Here is a 22,041-nt window from a genome sequence, read left to right as displayed (position 1 = left end):
GTTACTGCTCAGAAGAGGGCAGACATACACAGGAGACTGCTCTTAGACACAGATCCCCTTCTGTACGCTCACACCTTCCTCTGTACTTGCCATGGCTGGAGAAATAATTTATGCTGATTTAAAAATTCCAGGAGCCAGTTCCTCTTCAAGGCCACCACAACCATCTCAGCACTTCAGTAAGTGGATTTAGTTTCTTATTTTTGCATCAAGGTGGTTAGTCTGTGGTTAGGATTCCATTTTTCTCAGATATTTTTTGTTTGGCTTACAGCAGAGACAGCTTAGAGAAACTGTGTCCAGAGCCAAGGAGCAGCTCTCTGCTTTGTGTGTGGTGGGACTTAGCTAATATGAAATTCTTTACCATTCTCAGCATTTGGCAACTTAATTCCGTTAAGGTAATATAGTGCACTTTAGTTTGTTAGTCCAGCGTGTCACAGAAAACTTCTTAGCCTCTGACAGTCTAAACATGCAAATACAAATACAAATACAAATGCAATATAGCTGTACTTTGTATGACATACATACATATTTGAGGCATATCAGCAAACTATTGAGGTAACAGTACATAGTATAGTGGGTTATAGTTGGGGGCAATGAGCAGGACATTGAGTGAGTCTGAGAAAGAATGACAAAGCACAAGGAATGTGGGGGGACTCGTAGAATAGAATTTAATTGTTTTGTTAGAGAGAAAGTTAAAATCCACATACTTCTGAGAGAAGAGGTGGACCTGAAATTAGGTAGGGAGCCAATTATGTGCAGAGGGTCATGGAGACTGGCAGATGGTGGGTACTGGGGGGTGTCGGGGTGGGTAAGCGATGTAAGTAGGGAGAGGGACGCCTGGTATCTGAGGAATGGGACCGGAGAAGAACCTTGCCAAAGGCGAGCAGGGAGGGAACGACAGAGATAATGAAGGGGATTTTTCTACTGGATGCTGAAATGGACACAAAACCAGGGAAGCTTTCCAAGGACAGAGATGATGTGTTCTGTTTCTGAGCGCAGGAGAGACAGCAAGTTATTGCACTGTAGCTCCACTGAAGTATGGACAGTCAGGAGGGACTGTCAAGGAGAAGACAGTGGCAGAGCTGAGAACAATGAAGAGTTATCAGTGTTTTAGGAATATTTAAAATACAAGGAACCATGTAAAAAGAACAGGAGTACTTGTGGCACCTTAAAGACTAACAAATTTATTTTAGCATGAGCTTTCGTGAGTTACAGCTCACTTCTTCGGATGTGAACCATGTGTTACAATTTAAGTTAAAGGATGTAAACTGAGTATCATAAATTATTTGTGATTCCTCTGAAAAATGATATTAAAAATGTTAAAAATCTTGATATTTGGAGACTGTTTGGGGGGGGGGATCATTTAAATATTAAATAGCTATTTTTAGGGTGTATTTTCCATAAGTACAGTAAGACTACAGAGTTACATGAAGAGTAAAATTTTCAAAAGTGCCTAAGTGATTTAGATGTTTCTAAGAATCCCACTCTATTAGCCCAAATATTTAATCAAGCTGTATATCTAGTTTAACATGCTATAGTCAAACATATTATATGTTAACTACCTTCAGTTATACTTGAATATTGCCAATGATTCTGGCTTCCTTTATCTCATAAGTTTTCCTCTAAGTATAGCTACAAATGTATTGTACTTAAAAAAAATGTATCGCTGTACACTTAGAGCTCTTGAACATAACTGAATTATTGTACATCTTCTGAAACCATTTCTTATAGAAATACCTGGTGCAATTTTATTAACGGTTGATATTTTTCAACAGATCTTGCTTTGGTATCTATTTACATCACAGTAAAGCTTAGCATAATATGTGGCTGTCTAGTCAAATTTAATTCTTATTGTGAACTGTCATGAAATTGTATCCATTCATTTTTCAATATTATTTTCAGACAGGATCTTATCTACTCTTGAAAAATATTTTAGGATTTAGATTCTGCTTGTTACATCAGTGTAAATCCAGAGTGATGCCATAGAGGTCGGTGAAGTTACTCCAAATTTACACAAGTGTATCCGAGAACTGAATTTGTTTTTTAAATTGTTTCTCTAGCTGCAGCTATATAATTTTGTTAAGATGAAGACTGACACTATGTTAATGACTGGAAATTTAGGCCTCATTCCTGTGATCTGATCTGATCCTTATGGGTGGACCTTCAGTTACACCTGTACAGGATCCCATTGAAGTCAATAGGCACAAGGGTCCACTCACATGGGTCCAAGTGCAGGAGTGGGGCCTTCATTCACAGAGTCCAAGGCCAGAAGGGACCACAGTGATCATCTAGTCTGATGCCCTCTATAAGACAGGTTGTAGAATTCCCCAAAATAATTCCTAGAGTATCTTTTAGAAAAAACATTCAATCTTGATTTTGAAATTGTTAGTGATGAAGAATCCACCACAACCCTTGGCGATAATGTATTTCCTGTCTTATTACTAAGGGCCTGATGCTCCAAATGCTTGCAGCAAGGGTGTAGAGGTTTGTGCTATGGGTCATCCCAAGGCCTGAACCTGCAGACGCTTATGTGCGCATTTAACTTTACTCAAATGAGTCATTCCACTGAAGCAGCCACGCATACGTTTAAAATTACACCTCTGCTGAAATCTTTGCAGGATCAGAGTCTAATGCTGAAATTAAAATTAACTCGTCTCATAAGTTATTGGTAGAATCATGAAGTCACAGTATTGACTTCATACTGTAGTTAAAATTGGAAGATAGGTTACAATATACAGAAGATCTTGACTTTTCTACTTCCTGTTCCTAAAACCCCCTCTGCTTTTAGTCTGAAATAATTCATGTTAGTCTGAAGCTACAAGATAATTTTCCTGAGAAATTTTAAAGTAAATTCAACGAGCCGTTTTAAAATGAAGACAGAAAACACAACAACCATCCCCAGCATTAATTAATATGAAATTTGCCAGATGATGGTGCTAAGAGGTTCTAGTTAGGAGCAGGGGCCTCATTCTGATGATACATATATATCAGACAATAATTTTTAACTATTCAGAAATTATTTCCACTATTTTTTTCCACTTATAATTCCAGAACAATTAGTTCTGTAAAGTTAAAAGTAGCGATCTGAATTAGGTGTCTGTGAGAATCCTCAAATAAAGATCCACTTTTATGAACAGAAGTATGCAATTTTTGAAGTGACCCAGAATTAAGAGTGGTTACAACAGGAAGAAATTTTAGTCTTCTGTAGTGTTTATAAACTCTGTGAGTAGCCTTAAGAGTGTCACGAGCTTCATCTGTAGCAAAAAGTTAATTCTAACCCTTTCCCTAGAGAACGCAGTTTGAAAATGTAGTGTGAGTTTGGTTTAATGATGTTTCTGTTTACAAAAAAATTACTGATGAAAATTAAGACGCTGAGCCATTGTAACGGCACTGTCACTTCTGTGTAAATTTGGATGTTACCTTAGTCCAGTGTTTCTCAATCTTTTTGTGCTGGAAACCCACTTTGGACTTAAAAAAAAAAATTGTGACCCCATACCAAGACTTGAAAAAATTGTGATCTCTTACCTTAAATATTATTAAGTAAATTATTAATAATACTCAGGGCTGGCATTAGGAGGTGGCACACGGGGCAGTTGCCCAGGGCCTCACACCACAGGGGACAGGGGCGGCTCTAGCTTCTTGCCGCTCCAAGCACAGCAGGCAGGAATTGCCGCTGAATCCGCAGGACCGGCAGACGTCCCGCAGGCAAGCCGGCGAAGGCTGCCTGACTGCCGCCCTAGCTGGGACTGGCAGGGCACCCCCCGCGGCTTGCCGCCCCAGGCACGCGCTTGGAGCGCTGGTGTCTGGAGCCACTGCTGACAGGGGACCCTGCAAAGCTAAGTTACATGCTGTGGCCCCGCGTCGTGGGCCTCAGGCTCCAGGGAAGCCAAAGCTGAGGCCCAGGCCCCGCTGCCTGGGGCTGAAGCATGTACTTTAGCGTCACGGGGCCCTCTGTGGTGTGGGACCCCGAGCAGTTGCCCTGTGCTTGCCACCCCCTAACACCAGCCCTGGCCTTGCAACACCTCTAAACCCGCCCCCCAGGCTGAGAAACATTGCCTTAGCGGAACGTCTCTGCATTTAGTGTACACCTGGGTGACTGAGAATAGGCCTTGGCTCACTAGCTTCATTCCACAGTACAATTCTCAGGAAAGGAGCAAACCATTGAAGTATTTTGGCTGGGATTTTCAAAGAAGCCTAAGGGGTTTCAGTCACCACTGAAATGACACTAGGCTCCTTTGAAAGTTACAGCCATAGTAACATTTAGAGAAATGATAATCCACATGTATGGTGGTGGAGTGAGTGGATGCCAAAGACTAGCTAGTCGATTTAATTGAAGACAGAATACAAAAATGAACAATCAAATAAGACAACAGCTTTGTGAAAAACAATGTAAAATGTATTAAAATCTCTGGTCAGTGTGACGCTGGAGGCCAGACTAGGTAATCATCATGGTTCTTTCTGGCCTTAAAAATCTATGAACCTCTGAATTACTTGAAAATTTAAGGCCCTAGCTGGACTATTTCCATTTCATGTACTATCACCACCAACACATGTTCTGCGGCGCAAATTCTCTGAGTATCGTCTGTACAAATCCATTTAGAGCTTGTTGGAGGGTGTTTTCCTCCCTCAGCCTCACAGAAATTTTTTACTTTTTGGCAAAAAAAAAAAGTGTAACTGAAATATTTCATCTGAAAACCGAAATAGTTCAGTTCTGAAATGCTGCCATGGTGTCTCATGGGATTTGTAATTTGGGTGCCTCATGTCTCCATTTCCTCCACTATATCCCTGCTTGGAATACATCTCCCATGATGCATCATAGTCTCCCCTCTTGGCAGGGGAGGGGCAGTCCATTTATGGCACCATTGTGTTAATTTTGATGGAAAAAATGGGCCCAAAAGGTCAAAGGTGTTAACAAACCCCGTCACTGTGTAGCACTGAACAGTGTTAAACAAGGTTAAGAGTTTGACATACAAGTACCTCAGCTTGCTTAGACCCATGGCAAATACACCATTACAAATCATTTTAACCTTTGATTAAAGATACCAAAAAACAAAGAAAAGCAGTTGAAGCATTTGAAATATAAAGCATTAAATAAGGCTTTCATTTTAACACCATTCCTTATTTCCTTTCCCTTTATCTGGAGAGGAAAAAAAACCCTATTTGACCGTCTTTATTGTATTAAAGATGCTAATAACTGTCCTTTTTAGGGAAAAGAGAAAAGGTTAATAGAGATGGGCTGGAGCTGTTGCTGTTTCAAGTCTGATCCTGATTCTCTAAAAGAGAAAACCAGACAAACAAAAGGGGAGAGAAAAGAACAGCAAAGATAGAAAATGCAACTTCTATTTTTGGTGTTAACTCTCAGTTGTAACCTCACTGCTGCAGAAACACAAGCAGGCATCTTTAGACATGGCTGACACAGCAGCAAGATCCATGGCCACCACGGTAGTCAATGCACCAGGCTTTCTGGCTGCATTCCTCGGGATTTCCCAGGGAAATACAGTCCATGGTGGAGGACTTCCCGTTTGACTGCCAGAAAACTCTTCAGCGCCAACATGGACAAAGTCCTCCACATGATGACAAACTCATGAATGACCCTCAGAACGTTGGGAATTTATACACCTGCCACGAAGAGTAGACAAAACAGATACCAGCCCTACCAATGCAACAGGTATGCCTCATATATCCAACATCAATGGCAGCACGAACCACAAAGGCAGAGACCACAGAGATGCCGACCTCCATCACCATCGTCTCAATATTCCTCCTCCAAGCAACAATTTTGAGGGCTTGGTCAAAGTTTTTAACAATCTTGCTTACTCTGTAGTGCTGATGACACTGTCCATCTTCCATTTTGGGGAATGTCTGACTCCCTTTTATTCAACGTGGTCTTCCGTCACCACCACCACCAAGTGAGTCCTAGAAAGCTCAACAAATTTGTGAGGGTCCAGTTGTTCAGGCTGTCACACTAGCAATGATAATACCAGCACCAGATAATACCAGATCCTACTCCCTTTGCACAGAAGCTATGAAATTGTGGAATTGGTGCATCCAACACAATATCAACATCTAAGCCTCCTACCTTCCAGCCTGTCAGAATACTACAGCAGACACATTAAGCAGAGAATTTTCTCACAATCATGAATGGGAAATAAACAACATTGTCCTGCAGAACATATTTCAATAATGGGGCCACCCATCTATTGACCTCTTTCCGACATCACAGAACTACAAGTGCCCACAATTCTGTTCGAGAGCAGGTCTGGGAACCCCAATCACTGAGGGATGCCTTCCTCCTCAGATGGGAAGCACCACTTCTATACGTGTTCCCATTGATACCACTGCTATTGACAGTGATAAACAAGATACATATGGACAAAGCAAAAGTCATACTGATAGCCCCAACATGGCCCAGACAGACTTGGTAGTCTTACCTGATACAGATGTTGCTATGTGTTCCACGCACTCTTCCACTCTAACCGGACCTTCTATCACAGGAGGACAGGCAGGTCTACCATGCACACCTGGAGAGACTTCACCTGCGGGCATGGCTCCTACATGGTTCGATCATGAGGAACTAGCTTGTTCGGAACAGGTTAAACACATATTACTAAACAGTAGGAGGTCAACCATGCACAAGACTTACCTTCAAAAATGGAAGAGGTTCGCCATATAGTGCCAAGCGAAGCAAGACACTTTGGTTTCCTCACCTCTTCCATTGATTTTGGAGCTACATCTTGGAGCTAAAAACCTTAGGACTATCGACTAGTTTGATCAAGGTACATCTGATGGCTATTAAAACTTTCCATCACAGGATTGATGGGATGTCACTGTTTGCACACCCGATTACCAAACGCTTCCTTACAGGCATTCAGAGCACTTAGCCTGAATTATATGCTCCCGTGCTGCTGTGGGACTTGAATATGGTACTATGCTGCCTCAGTGGGGCCCCATTCGAACCCTTAGTGACATGCTCTCTGATACATCTATCAACGAAGGAAGCATTTTTAGTCACTATTACATCAGCCCACTGTGTGGGCGAGTTAGGGGCTCTCGTGGCTCACCCACCTTATGCCTTTTATTCCCATGGTCACCCTCAGACCACATCCGAGTGGTCATACCTAAAATATCTTCATCCTTCCACATCAATCAATCCATCTTCCTGTATTTTTTCACAAACCTCACGAGAGCAAACAGGACTCAGTACTACATACCCTGAACGTCAGACATGCACTAGCTTTTATCTTGATAGAACTAAACCTTCCAGAAAATCCCCAAGGCTCTTCGTCTCCACTACCGAACATTCTAAAGGAGCCACGATCTACACACACAGACTCTAAAAATGGATCTCAGGGCGCATTCACCTCTGTTACCAACGAAAGAACTAACAATCCCCATCCGGGATCAGAATTCATTGTACTAGATCCATTAATACCTCAGTAGACTTTCTAAACAACGTATCATTCATAGACATATGTAGAGCTGCCACCTGAGCCTCTGAACATACATTCACAAAACACTATGCGATCTCCCAGAGCTCAAGATCAGATGCACTGCTAAGGCTAACAGTGCTGTCTTCACTCACCCCTACAACTCCGAAGCCCCTTCAGTCCAACGTTGGGTACTACCCTATAGTCACCCCCATGGAGCACTCACAGGGACATAAAAGAAGAGAAGCTTACTCACCCTGTGCAGTAACGGGTTCTTCAAGATATGTGTCCCTGTGGGTGCTCCATTACCCACTCTCCTCCCCTCTACTTTGGAGTTCAATTTCCAGACTCTGCGGCAGAGAAGGAACTGAGAGGGTCGGGTCACATGTACACTAGAGGAGGCTCCAATGGTGCTGCGAGATGGGGACTGTGTATGCATGACCCAGGTGGGCACTGCTGCTGAAATTCTCCGATCAAAGATGCAGGGATGCACCAACACCTAAAGGGGAGCACCAACTGGGACACACATCTCGAAGAACCCCAATGACTGCACAAGGTGAGTAGTAACCTTCTCTAATCAGGGCCGGCTCCAGGCACCAGCGCAGCAAGCAGGTGCTTGGGGCGGCCAACAGAAAGGGGTGGCACATCCAGCTTTTTGGTGGCAATTCGGCGGCGGGTACCTCAGTCCCTCTCGGAGGGAAGGACCTGCCGCTGAATTGCTGCCGAAGAATGAAGTGGCGGCGGTAAAGCTGCTGCCGAAATGCCGCCAATCGTGGCTTTTTTTTTTTTTTGGCTGCTTGGGGCAGCCCTGTCTCTAATGTAGAGTCTAATTCTCCACTGCCTTACTCCTTTCTGTGCAAACAGTGCTGGTTCATCAGCACAAGAGATTTACCATGCAGCCATATCATCAAATAGCATTGATAAGTTATCTAGTTAATAACTGGTCTCATCAGTAAAAATGGTTATAATTTTAAGAATTTTGAAATTTCGCTGAAATTTCAAAATTTGAGAAATAAAATTGGGAAAAATGTTCAACAAAATATTTGCAAACTTTCTGATCTGGGGTGTGTGTGTGTGTGTTTTCCTTCTAACTACAGAACTAGGCAAAAATTTTAATATTAAAAAAAAATGGGAACACCTTTTGAAATGTGATTAATTCTCTCCTCCCTCTAATCATTAGTTCTTTCTTCAACTCTGACTTGCAGGGGTGTCCCAGAGGTGACTTGGCCTCTGATCAACAGATTTATTGTTATTTGTATTACAGTAGCACCTAGAACTTAGCCCCAGTCATGACTGAGGCCTCATTGTGCTAGGCGCTGCACAAGTATATTTGGTTCTCAACCAAATCATTTACAACCTAAGGCCCCATGCTGCTAACACTTTACACATGTGCTTTGCTTTTCTCATATAAGTGGTCTTTTTTGAAGTCAATGGGACTACTCACATGCTTAAAGTTAAGTGCAGGCACAAGTATCATCACCCTGTTTTTGGTAGACACTGGAGCCTGGCCTGTTTTCACAATCGAGTAAAATGTAGTGACATGGAGGCTGGGTATTTCTAAGTGTAATTTCTTTATTTACACTGTATACACCAGTCCTGGTACAGAGGTGGTCACAACTGGCATGCAAACAAACCCCTCTTTCAGGAGTCTCAGCCCAAAAACCATACCTGGTTCCCAGGAAGCAACTCTGTCCCAAGATGTGACTCTAGTTAGAAAAATTAAGGCAGAAAGCAAACTCCCCTGCTGGTGCCACAGCTCCTCCACAAAGAAGCTACTGTATACCACAAAATAAACAATAATATAACACTGCTTCAAAGACTGACCAGTGTTCACACATTAAGAAAAAGAATGTATATGACTGTGTGTAACAGCACCACCTGGTGACTCCTGGCATAACAGTATCTATAGGATTGGGGGTCTAAATGGGGTCAAAACACAACCGGGGTATTTAGAACATGAAGGGAGGGATCAGGGAGAGGGAAGACAAGGGAGATGGTCACAGGGACACAAGGTGATATGTATTAGCTTGGTTAACAATTTGGAGGTTTCACATGGTTTGTTTTTTGCCTAGCCATTATTACTAGGCAGTTTACCATGGGTAAAAAGAACAGGAGGACTTGTGGCACCTTAGAGGCTAACACATTTATTTTAGCATGAGCTTTCGTGAGCTACAGCTCACTTCTACGGATGCATAGAATGGAACACACAGACAGGAGATATTTATACATACAGAGAACATGAAAAGGTGGAAGTATGCATACCAACAGGAAGAGTCTAATCAATTGAGATGAACTATCATCAGCAGGAGGGAAAAAAACCCTTTTGAAGTGATAATTAAGATGACCCATAGAAGGTGTGAGGAGAACTTAGCATAGGGAAATAGATTCAATTAGTGTAATGACCCAACCATTCCCAGTCTCTGTTTAGGCCAGAGTTAATTGCATCTAATTTGCATATTCATTCAAGTTCAGCAGTCTCTCTTTGGAGTCTGGTTTTGACTTTTGTTGTTGCAAAATTGCCACCTTCAAGTCTGTCACTGAGTGGTTAGAGAGGTTGAAGTGTTCTCTCACTGGTTTTTGAATGTTATGATTCCTGATGTCAGATTTGTGTCCATTTATTCTTTTGCGTAGAGACTGTCTGGTTTGGCCAATGTACATGGGTGTCACTTTACAGGGGGAATGTAAGAAAGGATCTGGCTGTGTAGAATGATATAGGGAGGGCCTAAATCATGCATAAGGGACAGTGTGGGGAAAAAGGTGTGAAGGTGCTTTTGTGAGAAATGGGTGAAAGAAGCTGCCATTGGTAAAGCCGCCCCTAGTGTTATGTGAAGAGGAGTGGAACTCCCAGGTAAGGAGGCTGGGACAGGCTCCAGAGAAGAACAAGTTCCATTGTTATTTCTCACGCTGGGGGCTGATGGTGTTTCTCCAAACATTGCCTCTTACAGGTTCCCCTCCATGTCCCCGGTGGCATCGCATCGCTGTAGGGGCCGGATGGGCTGGGAACATCGTCCTGACAATAGCTGTGATAGCCCTGGGGGTTTGGGGTAAGTAGAGCCAATCTATTTATCCATTTGGGCTTAATGGTGTTCCATGAATTCTCTTCTCATTCCCAAATCCCACTGATATTCCATTCCTGATTCCAGTCCGTTTAAGAATGAAATCCTTGGCATTACATCACCAGCCAGGTCAAAATGTTACCAGAACAAGGTGCATTTAAAAGCTAGATGCATAAAAGTTGTGTGATCCAACTAAGACAGGTTCACTGTTACATGTGGGTGGAGGACAGAAATGCACCAACATTGAGTAGTGAATAGGATTTTCTCTTCCTCTATCCCTACCCTAGCTGTGATGGACACATTGCACTGATGATTTTACATCCTCCACAATTGTTTTTTAAATTCCTAAATAGCTGCAATAGAAGTGATTTTCATTGACACTGATGCTGTTTTGAAGTTTCCCAGTTACATCTCTCTTGTGAAGGACAGACCAGAGGAACTCTGAATACATCGGAGAATAATGAAGCAGAGTGCTCCTGCCAAGAGGATTTCCGGTCTCGCTTGAAACCAATTCTATGTGAACCCCACAATGGCAGCTTGGCAGGTAACCCCAGCTCCTACTGTCCCAGAGGCATGAGTCACTCTCCCTGGAAGAGTTTGCAGCACCCTCGCTGTGATTGAAAATCCAGTCACCATGTTAAAGGGACACTGTCAGGTTGAAACACAATGGACCAGATTCTCATTCATACTGAGGCCCCTTTATAGACATTACTCCAGTGTTGTGATCCCCAAGCGTTCAAAGCATTCAAAAACCATGAGTTGCCTTCTGGTTTCTGAGCCTTTAGATTGCACTTGGGGCCTGCTGTCAGCTTTTCTCTGCAATTCTCTGCAGTTCTGAGGGACAGAAACTTTCGTTAATGAAACTAACATTCTCACATAATCCCCTGACTCCAGGAGCTGGGGCTTAAAAGAAAACACCAAACTTCACAAGATGTGTGATAAAAATATGAGAGATGGCAACATTGCCAAAGTGATAGTGTAAAGGGGCGAAACCATGGGAGTAAACTTTCATTTTTTAGTCAAAGTGTTCAGGAGGCAGAAGATTTTTTCAACAACAACTAGAAAAGTTCAAATGCAACAAGTTTTCTGTGAAGATTTTCATTTTGAAAAAAGGCAATTTTTTATGAATCAACTCTACTCATAACTACATCTGGGAAAAGAATGTTCAGGGTGACTTTTAAGTAGATGGGACGCTTTTTAATATGCTCTAATGCTTTAGGTGTGATAGTGATGTACTATACACCCCCAGCTCCTCTGTCTTTTCTCTTTTCATCAGTCCCAATAGGTGGGTGCAAGGTAAATGCAGCAACTGCCTCTTTCTGTACCAATACGGTTATTTCACTCTCCCTGTCATCTTGTTCCCTCTTTATGTATCTCCACCTGTTTCTCATCCTATGTTTGCATTGGTAGCTCTTTGGGGCAGAGATTGTCTTACTATGGGTATGTGCAGCACCTAGCACAATGGGGTCCATATTCATTTTTGTGGCCTCTGTTCTCTGTTCTCCTGTAATACTAACCATTGATTTATATTGCAGTGATGCCAAAAGACCCAGTTGTGGATCAGGGCCCCATTGTTCCAGGTGCTGTTAACAAAATTCATAAAAAGACAGTCTCTGACCCAAATAGCTTACAATTTAAGTACAATTAAATCATAATTCTCAGCAGTTTATGCAGAGGAGCAGCAGTGACATCTAGTGGTCAGATGCATCCGACAAAGTGGGTATTCTATTCATCCACGAAAACTCATGCTCCAATACGTCTGTTAGTCTATAAGGTGCCACAGGACTCTTTGCTGCTAATGGTCAGAGTAATTCCCATTGGTAGAGCATAGACAGTTTTAATAATAATGTACTACAACTGCTATAGAGGTTGGATCACAAAGTGTTTTACAAACTCTGTAGGACTCACTGGAATCATTTCCCCCACTACTGAAATGCAGCCACCTCTGGGGTGAAACTCAACAGCTGTTCAGCAGCACAGAGCACTGCTATACAATGTGTAAGGGAAATGACTGAAGAAGAATCCCATAGTCTGTTGGAACTGCAGGAGGTGTTTTAGAGAGACAAATTGAAGTCACACCAGGCTAGAATTTGAACAGGTTCAGACCACCCAGCAGATTGAGGGATGTTGCCAGCAGATCGAGGGATGTGATCATTCCCCTCTATTCAACATTGGTGAGGCCCCATCTGGAGTACTGTGCCTCACACTACAAGAAGGATGTGGAAAAATTGGAAAGAGTCCAGCGGAGAGCAACAAAAATGAGTAGGGGGCTGGAGCACATGACTTATGAGGAGAGGCTGAGGGAACTGGGATTGTTTTAGTCTGCAGAAGAGAAGGATGAGGGGGGATTTGATAGCTGCTTTCAACTACTTGAAAGGGGGTTCCAAAGAGGATGGATCTAGACTGTTCTCGGTGGTGGCAGATGACAGAACAAGGAGTAATGGTCTCAAGTTGCAGTGGGGGAGGTTTAGGTTGGATATTAGGAAAAACTTTTTCCCTCAGAGAGTGGTGAAGCACTGGAATGGGTTACCTAGGGAGGTGGTAGAATCTCCTTCCTTAGAGGTTTTTAAGGTCAGGCTTGACAAAGCCCTGGCTGGGATGATTTAGTTGGGAATTGGTCCTGCTTTGAGCAGGCGGGTGGACTAGATGACCTCCTGAGGTCCCTTCCAACCCTGATATTCTATGATTCAAGAAGAGTCAGATGACTGGAAGGTAGCTAATGTAATGCTGGTTTTTAAAAAGGGCTCCAGAGGTGATCCTGGCTATTACACCCTGGTGAATCTGGCTTGAGTATTGGGCAAATTCACTATAGTTTCTACCAAGAACAGAATGATCAGATACATAGATAAACATGATTTGTTGCGGAAGAATCAACATAAGTGAATTCTTCAAGGGAGTCAACAAGCATGTGAATGAGCGTGATCCAGTGGCTATAGCGCACTTGGATTTTCTGAAAGCCTTTGACAAGGTCCTTCACCAATGGCTCTTAAAATAAGTAAGTAGCCAGGGATAAGAGGAGAGGTCCTCTCATGGATCAATAATGGGGTGAAATACAGGAAACAAAAGGTAGGAATAAATGGTCCACTTTCACAGTGGAAAGAGGTAAATAGTGGGGTCCCCTGAGGATCTGTACTAGGACCAAAGCTGTTGAACATATTCATTAATGATTTGAAAAAAGGGGGTGAACAGTGAAGTGGCAAAGTCTGCAGACAATACAAAATTATTCAAGATAGTTAAGTTCAAAACTGACTGTGAGGCATTACCGAGGAATCCCTCACAACTGGGTGACTTGACAACAAATGGCAGATGAAATTCAACATTGATAAGTGCAAGGTAATGCCCACTGGAAAAAAATAATCCCAACTATATGTATACACTGATGGGTTCTAAATTAGCTGTTACCACCCAAAAAAAGAGATCTTACAGTCATGGTGGATAGTTCAATGAAAGCTTCTTCTCAATATTCAGCAGTGTTCAAAAGGCTAACAGTATGTTAGGGACTATTTGGAAAGGGATAGAAAATAACACAGAAAATATCATAGTGCCTCTATATAAATCCATGGTGCACCCACACCTTCAATACTGTGTACAGTTCCGGTCACCCCATTTCAAAAAGGATGTAGTGGAACTGGAAATGGTTCAGAGAAAGACAAAAAAGATCATCAATGGTACGGAACAGCTTCCATACAAGGAAACACTAAAAAGATGAGGGCTGTTCGGCTTAGAAAAGAGACAACGAAGGGGGCATATTATAGGATGGGGTAGGCAACCTATGGCACGGGTGCCGAAGGCGGCACACGAGCTGATTTTCAGTGGCACTCACACTGCTCGGGTCCTGGCCACCGGTCTGGGGGACTCTGCATTTTAATTTAATTTTAAATGAAGCTTCTTAAACATTTTAAAAACCTTATTTACTTTACATACAACAATAGTTTAGTTCTATATTATAGACTTATAGAAAGAGACCTTCTAAAAATGTTAAAATGTGTTACTGGCACGTGAAACCTCACATTAGAGTGAATAAATGAAGACTCGGCACAGCACTTCTGAAAGGTTGTCGACCCCTATGATAGGACATGAATGGTGTGGAAAAAAAATGAATAGAGAAGTATTATTTACCCTGCCCACAATACAAAAACCAGAGGTCACCCAATGAAATTAATAGGCAGCAGGTTTAATATGACGAGAGGAAGTACTTTTTCACACAACTCATAACTAACCTGTGGAACTCATTGCCATGGGATGTTGTGAGGGTCAAAAGTATAACTGGGTTCAAAAAAGAAATAGATCCATCAAAGGCTATTAGCTAAGATGGTCAGGGATACAATGCTAGGATTGGAGGGATGCTGAACTTCTGACTACCAGAAGCTGGGAGTGGAAGAGAGGTGGATCACTCCATAATTGCCCTGTTCTGTACACTCCCCTGAAGCTCTGATATGGGCCTTTGTAAGAGACAGTATACTGAGCAATACAGACAGTGGTCTGACCCAGTATGGCAGCTCTTAATGAACCCAAGTGGACCTTGCTTTTAGTTCTCAGCTGAATAGGATGACCAGATGAGAGGAAGAAAATATCGGGACACATGGGGGGGCGGGGGGCAGGGTCACCGGCAGAGCAAAACCAAAAAAAACAAAACAAATGGAGTACTGCGAAATATCAGGACAAATTGCGTCCTGACCAAACATAGTTGGGATGCGGGACAAACGCCTAGATATCGGGAAGGTCCCAATTTTATCGGGACGTCTGGTCACCCTGCAGCTGAACCATGGCACTAGCAGTGGTACAGCGTCCCCTACTGCCAGACTGGGGCACTGGGTTCAGTTCTGCCTTGTTAGGTGGTGTCCTATCTCAGGGCAGGTCTACACTACGGGGGAAAATCGATCTAAGATACGCAACTTCAGCTACGTGAATAACGTAGCTGAAGTCGAAGTATCTTATATTGAATTACCTACCGTCCTCACGGCGCGGGATCGATGTCCGCGGCTCCCCATGTCGACTCCGCTACCGCCGTTCGGATTGGTGGAGTTCCGGAGTCGACAGGAGCGTGTTCACGGATTGATATATCGCGTCTAGATGAGACGCGATATATATCGATCCCCGAGAAATCGATTGCTACCCGCCGATACAGCGGGTAGTGAAGACGTACCCTCAGTCATCAATATTATTTGTTTCAACACTCAGCTTCCCTTGAGGTCTCCCATCAGGGTACAGGCTGGGTCTGTCTGTGTTCAGCTTTTATGATCTGACATGGTCACATCCCCAGGAACTACATTTTACTACACCAATCCGGACAATCCCCCCCAGTGATTCCTGCATAGAGCCCAGAACTTGTGACTGAGTCAGAGCAGATCTTTAGTAAGAAACCAGCTCTGTGTAAAGACTTCAAGTGAATTCTCTCTTCTCTGGCCTCCCAGCTCTGCCAGCACCTTGCTGCCCTGGCCTCCAGTGTGCCGGGCTGCTTGAGTGCTGACCCTGAGAAAAGCCCTCACTAGTACATTGAGTCTGAAGGCTTTTTACATGGCTGTAGGGAAAAACTTAAGCAATATCTAAAACGAGAGCTGATACACTGTAAACCTAGTTCATGAAAAATGTGAAAAGAAATGACAGTTTGATGTCCTCTGAAGGAAGTAGAAAAGTGAAAGTCCTCCCCCTCTTTCCCAATGGGGGGAAATGTTGAGAGTAAATGTTTATTTCCCCTCCAAAACTGAATGAAATCCTCCCTCCCTACTGCCGCCCCCCCCAAATCAGTATTTCCATTTTGAGTCCCTTCTCCCCATCAAAAAATGACAACTACAATAAACACTTTTATTTTGGTCAAAATGGCATTTTCCATTAAAAAAAAAGAACTTTGAACAAGAGTTTTCACCCAGCCGTAATTTGCATGTTCAGAATGAATGACACCTCTGTTCCCATCTCCCCCTCCAGAGGGCTCCGGGTGCAAACTCTGCCCCAGCGACTGGCTGCTGCGTGGGGACAAGTGCTACTGGCTGTCTAAGGAGCGTAAAAACTGGACTCGGAGCCGTGATGACTGCTCGGGGAAGAGCTCTCGCATGCTCGTGATCCAGAACCAGGAGGAGATGGTAACACAAAATATAGGATCATCAAACTCCGTCTGGAGAGAGACGTGTGTCACCAGTTACAATCCAAGAGCAGCAGGATTATCCAGCCTGGCTCTACCCCTGTGTCTCATTTCTCCTTTTCTCCCAGTTAATCAAACTCCGCACTGCGGGGTTTTCTCCCCTTCAGGGCATCTGGCTGATTAACATACCGTTCAGAACAAGACCCCCACAGCGTTCCCACCCCAGACTGCCCAGCTGCACCCCTGAGCCCTGTCTGGGAGCTCAGCAGAGCCCTTCTGCATAGAGCTACTCACACAACCCCCCTACTCCACCAAATCTCACCCTGGTCACACTGACCTCGGGCTGCAGTCCCAGGTGAGGCTGAACCCAGGACTTACGTAAAGGATCAGCTCACCCTGTGACACCAAGGACCAGTACTGGTGTCACCATGTGGCCAGGAGAGCCACATTTCCCCACCCCTGCACTGGGACCCCACCCGCCCAGGGGAGAGGGTGACTTAGCTCCGGTCAGGGGGTTCTCCAGCTGGCATGGGCAGAGCCACTAAAGCCAAGAGCAGGTATTAAACGGGAGTGCTCAGGGAGTCCCAGCATCTTACAGCATATTCACCGCACCCCCTCTGCTTTGCACCTCACAGGAGTTCATACAGGATGTTACACAAGATGCAAACGGTGCCTGGATTGGACTTAAAGTGACATCCCCAGGGGGGAAATGGACCTGGGTGGACGGTTCCCCATTAGATCCAATGCTGTAAGTGCTGCCTGCGGTTTACTGTCTGAGAGATGTTTGAGAAAAGCTCCATTGTATAACTTGATGTTAAAACATTTTACCAGCGTAGTTACATTGGTTAAGGGTATTTTCCTAACCTAGGTGTGCCCGCAAAGGCCCTAGTGTAGCTGCAGTTATACCAATGTGCCTGTGCTTATTGCAGTGTAGCTTATGCTGATCGGGGGCACTGGCATAAGCTGTAGTGGTAGAAACACTTAGCAATGGATATAGCTGTGTCCACACTACAGGGTTTCCAGTATAACTGCACCAGAAACACCTCCTAGTGTAGACAAGGCTTAAAGTGCTGATCTGGCCCCCCATTACCATAGTATCTGAGCTCCTCAGTACCTTTACTGTATTTATCTTCTCACACCCTTTTGAGGCAGGGCAGGGCTATTATCCCCATGCTACAGCTGAGGAAACTGAGGCACCGAGAGACTAACAGTGGGATTCACAAAGGTATTTAGGTGCCTAATGCTCATTGATTTCAAGGGGAGTTAGGTGCCTACATATTTTTGTGAATCCCACCCTAAATGACTTGCCCAGAGTGACACAAGACCATGGGTAGAGCAGGGAATTCAACCATCCTCCTTCTGTTACACGTCAGCTTCTCTGGGCCGGCAGCTGGAGGCAGTGACATGTAATCACTGGTAAGAATGTGGCCACTGCTCCTGCCTGTGCAAGGGGGACCCTGAGAAGAGGTTGTGTGTAGGGCCCTCAAATGTCTTACTACAGCCCTGTCTCTGGGCTCTGCTGGGTTCCCCTGGGCTCTGTCCCTCCGGTCTTTGTGCTCCCAGTGTCAGATGGTGGGTGAGGGGCAGAAAGTGGTGGTGTCTCTCAGGCACCCCCTTTTGTGGGGTCACAGTGAGCTGCTGCTCCCAGTCAATTGGGCGGACCCTTATCCCTTGATCCTTCCTTCTACTTCCTTCCATTAGAACAGTGGGATTTATCATCAGTGCAGATCAGGGTTAACACCCCACTGCGGTGTGGGGGGCAGATCCCCCAGCTTAGAGAGACCGTCTTGGGGCTTGTCTAGACAAGCACGTTGTGGGCAGCAGGCTGGGATGTAAACCTACCTCACACAAGCTTTCTGTGTGCACACGGACTGCCCTGGGGACCCTCCTCTTGTGCACTAAAAATTCCCTATGGCACTTGCAGTGTGCGGTCAGACTGTGCACACGGCCAGTGAGCGCAAGCTAGATTTACACCCCAGCCTGCCGTGCCCTAAGGGCGAGATTCACAAAGGGACTTGTGCGTTGGGATGCTGAGTGTCATGGTGCCTAGAAAGTCCCTGGGATTCTCAAAGCCTGAGTTAGGTGCCCGGGTTCCCTGTACAATGCATGGGGAGAGATCGGTGCCTCAGAACGGGAGTCACAAAGCCTGAGTTGGGTGCCCGGGTTCCCTGTACAATGCATGAGGAGAGATCGGCACCTCAGAGTGTTAGTCACAAAGCCAGCACGCTAGGTGGGGAACAATGGGAGAGAAGGCGAGGGGGAGGATGCCAACCGCCACCTCTCTCGGGGAATTTGGCGCCCAAGACTCCATCTATGCCGCAGCGAGGTCTACGCTACAAACGTACTGTGGTGCAGCTACGTCACTCGGGGGTGTGAAAAATCCCCACCCCTGAGCCATGTAGTTACACTGACCTAATTCCCTGTGTAGACAGCGCTATGTTAATGGGGGGGGGGCTTCTCCCGTCAACAGAGCTACCGCCCCTCGGAGAGGGGAATTAACTATGCCGAGGGGAGACGCTCTCCTGGCCGTGAAGGAGTGTCTTCACTTAAGTGCTACAGCAGCACAACTGCACTGGTGCAACGTTTTATGGTTAGACCTGCCTTACAAGCGCTACAGCTGTCCCAGTGCGGCGCTGCAATGTGGACACTTTCTACAGTGATGGACGTGGGTTTGGTTTCTTTAGGAAATCCACCCCCTTGAGAGGCGGTAGCTAGGTCAATGGACTTGGTCCAGTAAAAAATATTACCTCACCCACCTTGTGTCTCTAACATCCTGGAACCGACACAGCTACAACTACACTGCACACACCACTGTCAGTATGGCACGCTTCCGCTTCAAAAGTACTTTAAAAAAATAGTTTTTACATCTTTAGCAAGTTTTTTCTCAAATTCTTCCTTGGCCTGCCTTCTTAAACATTTACAATTCAGCAAAGAGTCCTGTGGCACCTTATAGACTAACAGACGTTTTGGAGCATGAGCTTTCGTGGGTGAATACCCACTTCGTCGGATGCAACCGACGAAGTGGCTATTCACCGACGAAAGCTCATGCTCCAAAACGTCTGTTAGTCTATAAGGTGCCACAGGACTCTTTGCTGCTTTTACAGATCCAGGCTAACACGGCTCCCCTCTGATAATTTATAATTCACTTGCTGGAGTTTGTGCTTCTTCCTATTTTCCTCATTAGGATTTGTCTTACATATTTTAAAGAATGCCTTTTGCCTCTAATAGCCTCCATTATTCTGCTGTTTAGCCAGGGTGGCATTTTTTTGGTCCTCCTCCTGTCTTCTTTTATTTGGGGTACACACTTAGCCCCGGGCTACACTACAGACTTATGACAGTATAACTATGTTGTCCAGGGGTGGGAAAAATCCACCGAGTGATACAATTATACCGACCTAAACACTGGGCGTAGACAGCGTTATATTGCTGGGGAGGCTTCTCCTGTCAACACAGCTACTGCCAGTTGGGGAGGTGGATTATCTATGCTGATGAGAGAAGCCCTCCCATCAGTTTAGGTAGCATCTTCACTGCGGCGCTGTTAAGTGTAGACAAGCCCTGCTGCTAGGAGGCATTTCACCCCAGTGACAGCTCTGTGCAATTTCCATCCAACAAGCGCCCTCATGCTTGTGTGGTTCCCCTTTGTGAAGTGAAATGTGACTGTTGTGGGCTGGTTTGGTATTATGTCCCCTCCAGGGATGCTAAATGTCATTACCCTCTGGTCACTGTTACCAGGCAGTTCAGCTCCCTTGACCTCCTGGGGCAGATCCTGTGCTCCACTGAGGATTAAATCAGGAATTGCCTCTCCCCTTGCGGGTGCCAGGCCCAGCTGCTCCAAGCAGCTGTCACTGATGGGGGCTAGAAATCATCTCTCTGCATCATGCCCTGAGGTGACAGTTAGTCCCTCTGCTCCAATCACTCTTTAAATTATTTATTCACACAAGAGACTGAGACACCCCCGACCCCACACAACTCAGACTACCCCTAGCTCAGTATTAGCAGCTGCTTCTAAGAGGTGGGAGACCCCTGTTCAAAACCTCTCTCCCCTGCAGGCAAAAGGGGGGACTTGAAATGGGGTCTCCCACTTTCCAGGTGTCAAGTATCAGAGGGGTAGCCGTGTTAGTCTGGATCTGTAAAAGCAACAAAGAATCCTGTGGCACCTTATAGACTAACAGACGTTTTGCAGCATGAGCTTTCGTGGGTGAATACCCACTTCTTCAGATGCATCCGAAGAAGTGGGTATTCACCCACGAAAGCTCATGCTGCAAAACGTCTGTTAGTCTATAAGGTGCCACAGGATTCTTTGTCACTTTCCAGGTGAGTGCCCCAACCCCTGGGTTTGCTCCTCCCTGCTATTTTGTAGGAGTTCACCTGTGGGACCCAAGCTGGTAAGTGGCCTTTGAACATGCTGAGTGGCTCAGGGCCTGCAGGTGCATTAGGCAGAGGAACGCTTGTCTGCTGCTGGCTCATGCATCACACACACTGGGGCTTAGGTAGCCAGCAGCAGAGGGCAGCAGGAGCACGTGGGCTGAGTGACAGAGACACAGGTACCTAGGAAACTTTTACTCTGAATATTAAGGCACCGAGCAGTTCAGTCACCCCCAGGGTTTGTGAATCCCAGGGGGACGTGGTTCTGGGATGGAGATGTCTAAAGTGGCTGCTAGGCTCCTAAGTCCCTTTGCGAACCCAGCCCCAACCATTCATCCGGACAAGTCCTCAGGCTCCCTGCAGCCATCTGTTACCCAGGTCCCACAGCACAGGTTTCCTCTCTCCCGAGGCTCAGACTGTGTTTTTAAAGGAAAGCCGAGATGTGGGAGCTCAGGGTGGCTGCTTTCATCAAGAAAGTACCAGGTTACCAACCCCATGAGATTCAGCCTCCTCCATTCCTTGCCAGAGGCCCCCTAACTCAGCTCACATTCTTGACTGACGCTCTGTAGGAAAGTTACAGAGATGAAGAACACCACCAGAGACAAGCATCCCATCAGAGTGAGGGGGAGAAAAGACTCACTTCTGGGCCCTTCCTTGCTACAGGGACCATAATGACACTGACTCTTTAATTCTGCAGCTTCTCAGTCTCAGGCTCTGCTGAAGGGAACAGCTGTGGCTGGATAGGAGACAACCAGATTCAGTCTGAGACCTGTGGTGCTGAGTTCAAATGGATCTGCCAGAAAGAAGCTACCGTGATATAGACAGTGGAGCGGAGGCTCTGTATTTGCGTCTCCGTAACATGCAGTCCCCTGCGTGTAGGCTCACGGAGCGGGATTGTGGCTTTAGGCAGAGCTCTAAGCTGAGGGCAGAGCAGAGCCCTGGGAGGTGCTGGGACTCAGGTGCCCCTCGCAGTCACAGTCCCTCCCCTCGGCCCTTCTCACTGGGCTGGGGCCTGGGGGTGTAATTTATAACTGCCCCAAACCTGCAGGAAGTTACTCCCTGAGCTGCTTCCCGGGGTACCCAGGGCTGGGAGGTGCCTCACCACCACCTGCCCTTT

The 22,041-nt window shown here is 45.4% G+C and overlaps 1 protein-coding gene across 1 annotated transcript; it reads left to right on the top strand.

The window, feature by feature from the left end:
* The first annotated feature begins 77 nt into the window (after window positions 1–77).
* LOC123345632 (killer cell lectin-like receptor subfamily B member 1B allele C) lies at window positions 78–21,745 on the top strand. The gene is made up of 6 exons (XM_044982623.1): window positions 78–176; window positions 10,370–10,468; window positions 10,878–11,024; window positions 16,406–16,560; window positions 17,195–17,307; window positions 21,622–21,745. The coding sequence occupies exons 1-6, from the start codon at window positions 92–94 to the stop codon at window positions 21,743–21,745; spliced, it is 723 nt and encodes a 240-aa protein (XP_044838558.1). The 5' UTR covers window positions 78–91.
* Window positions 21,746–22,041: the final 296 nt, after the last annotated feature.

This window comes from Mauremys mutica, chromosome 12 (genome assembly GCF_020497125.1).
Source record: "Mauremys mutica isolate MM-2020 ecotype Southern chromosome 12, ASM2049712v1, whole genome shotgun sequence".
Classification (NCBI taxonomy): Eukaryota; Metazoa; Chordata; order Testudines; family Geoemydidae; genus Mauremys; species Mauremys mutica.
Note: the sequence above shows the minus strand (reverse complement) of the source record. Positions and strands in the feature narration are given on the sequence as shown.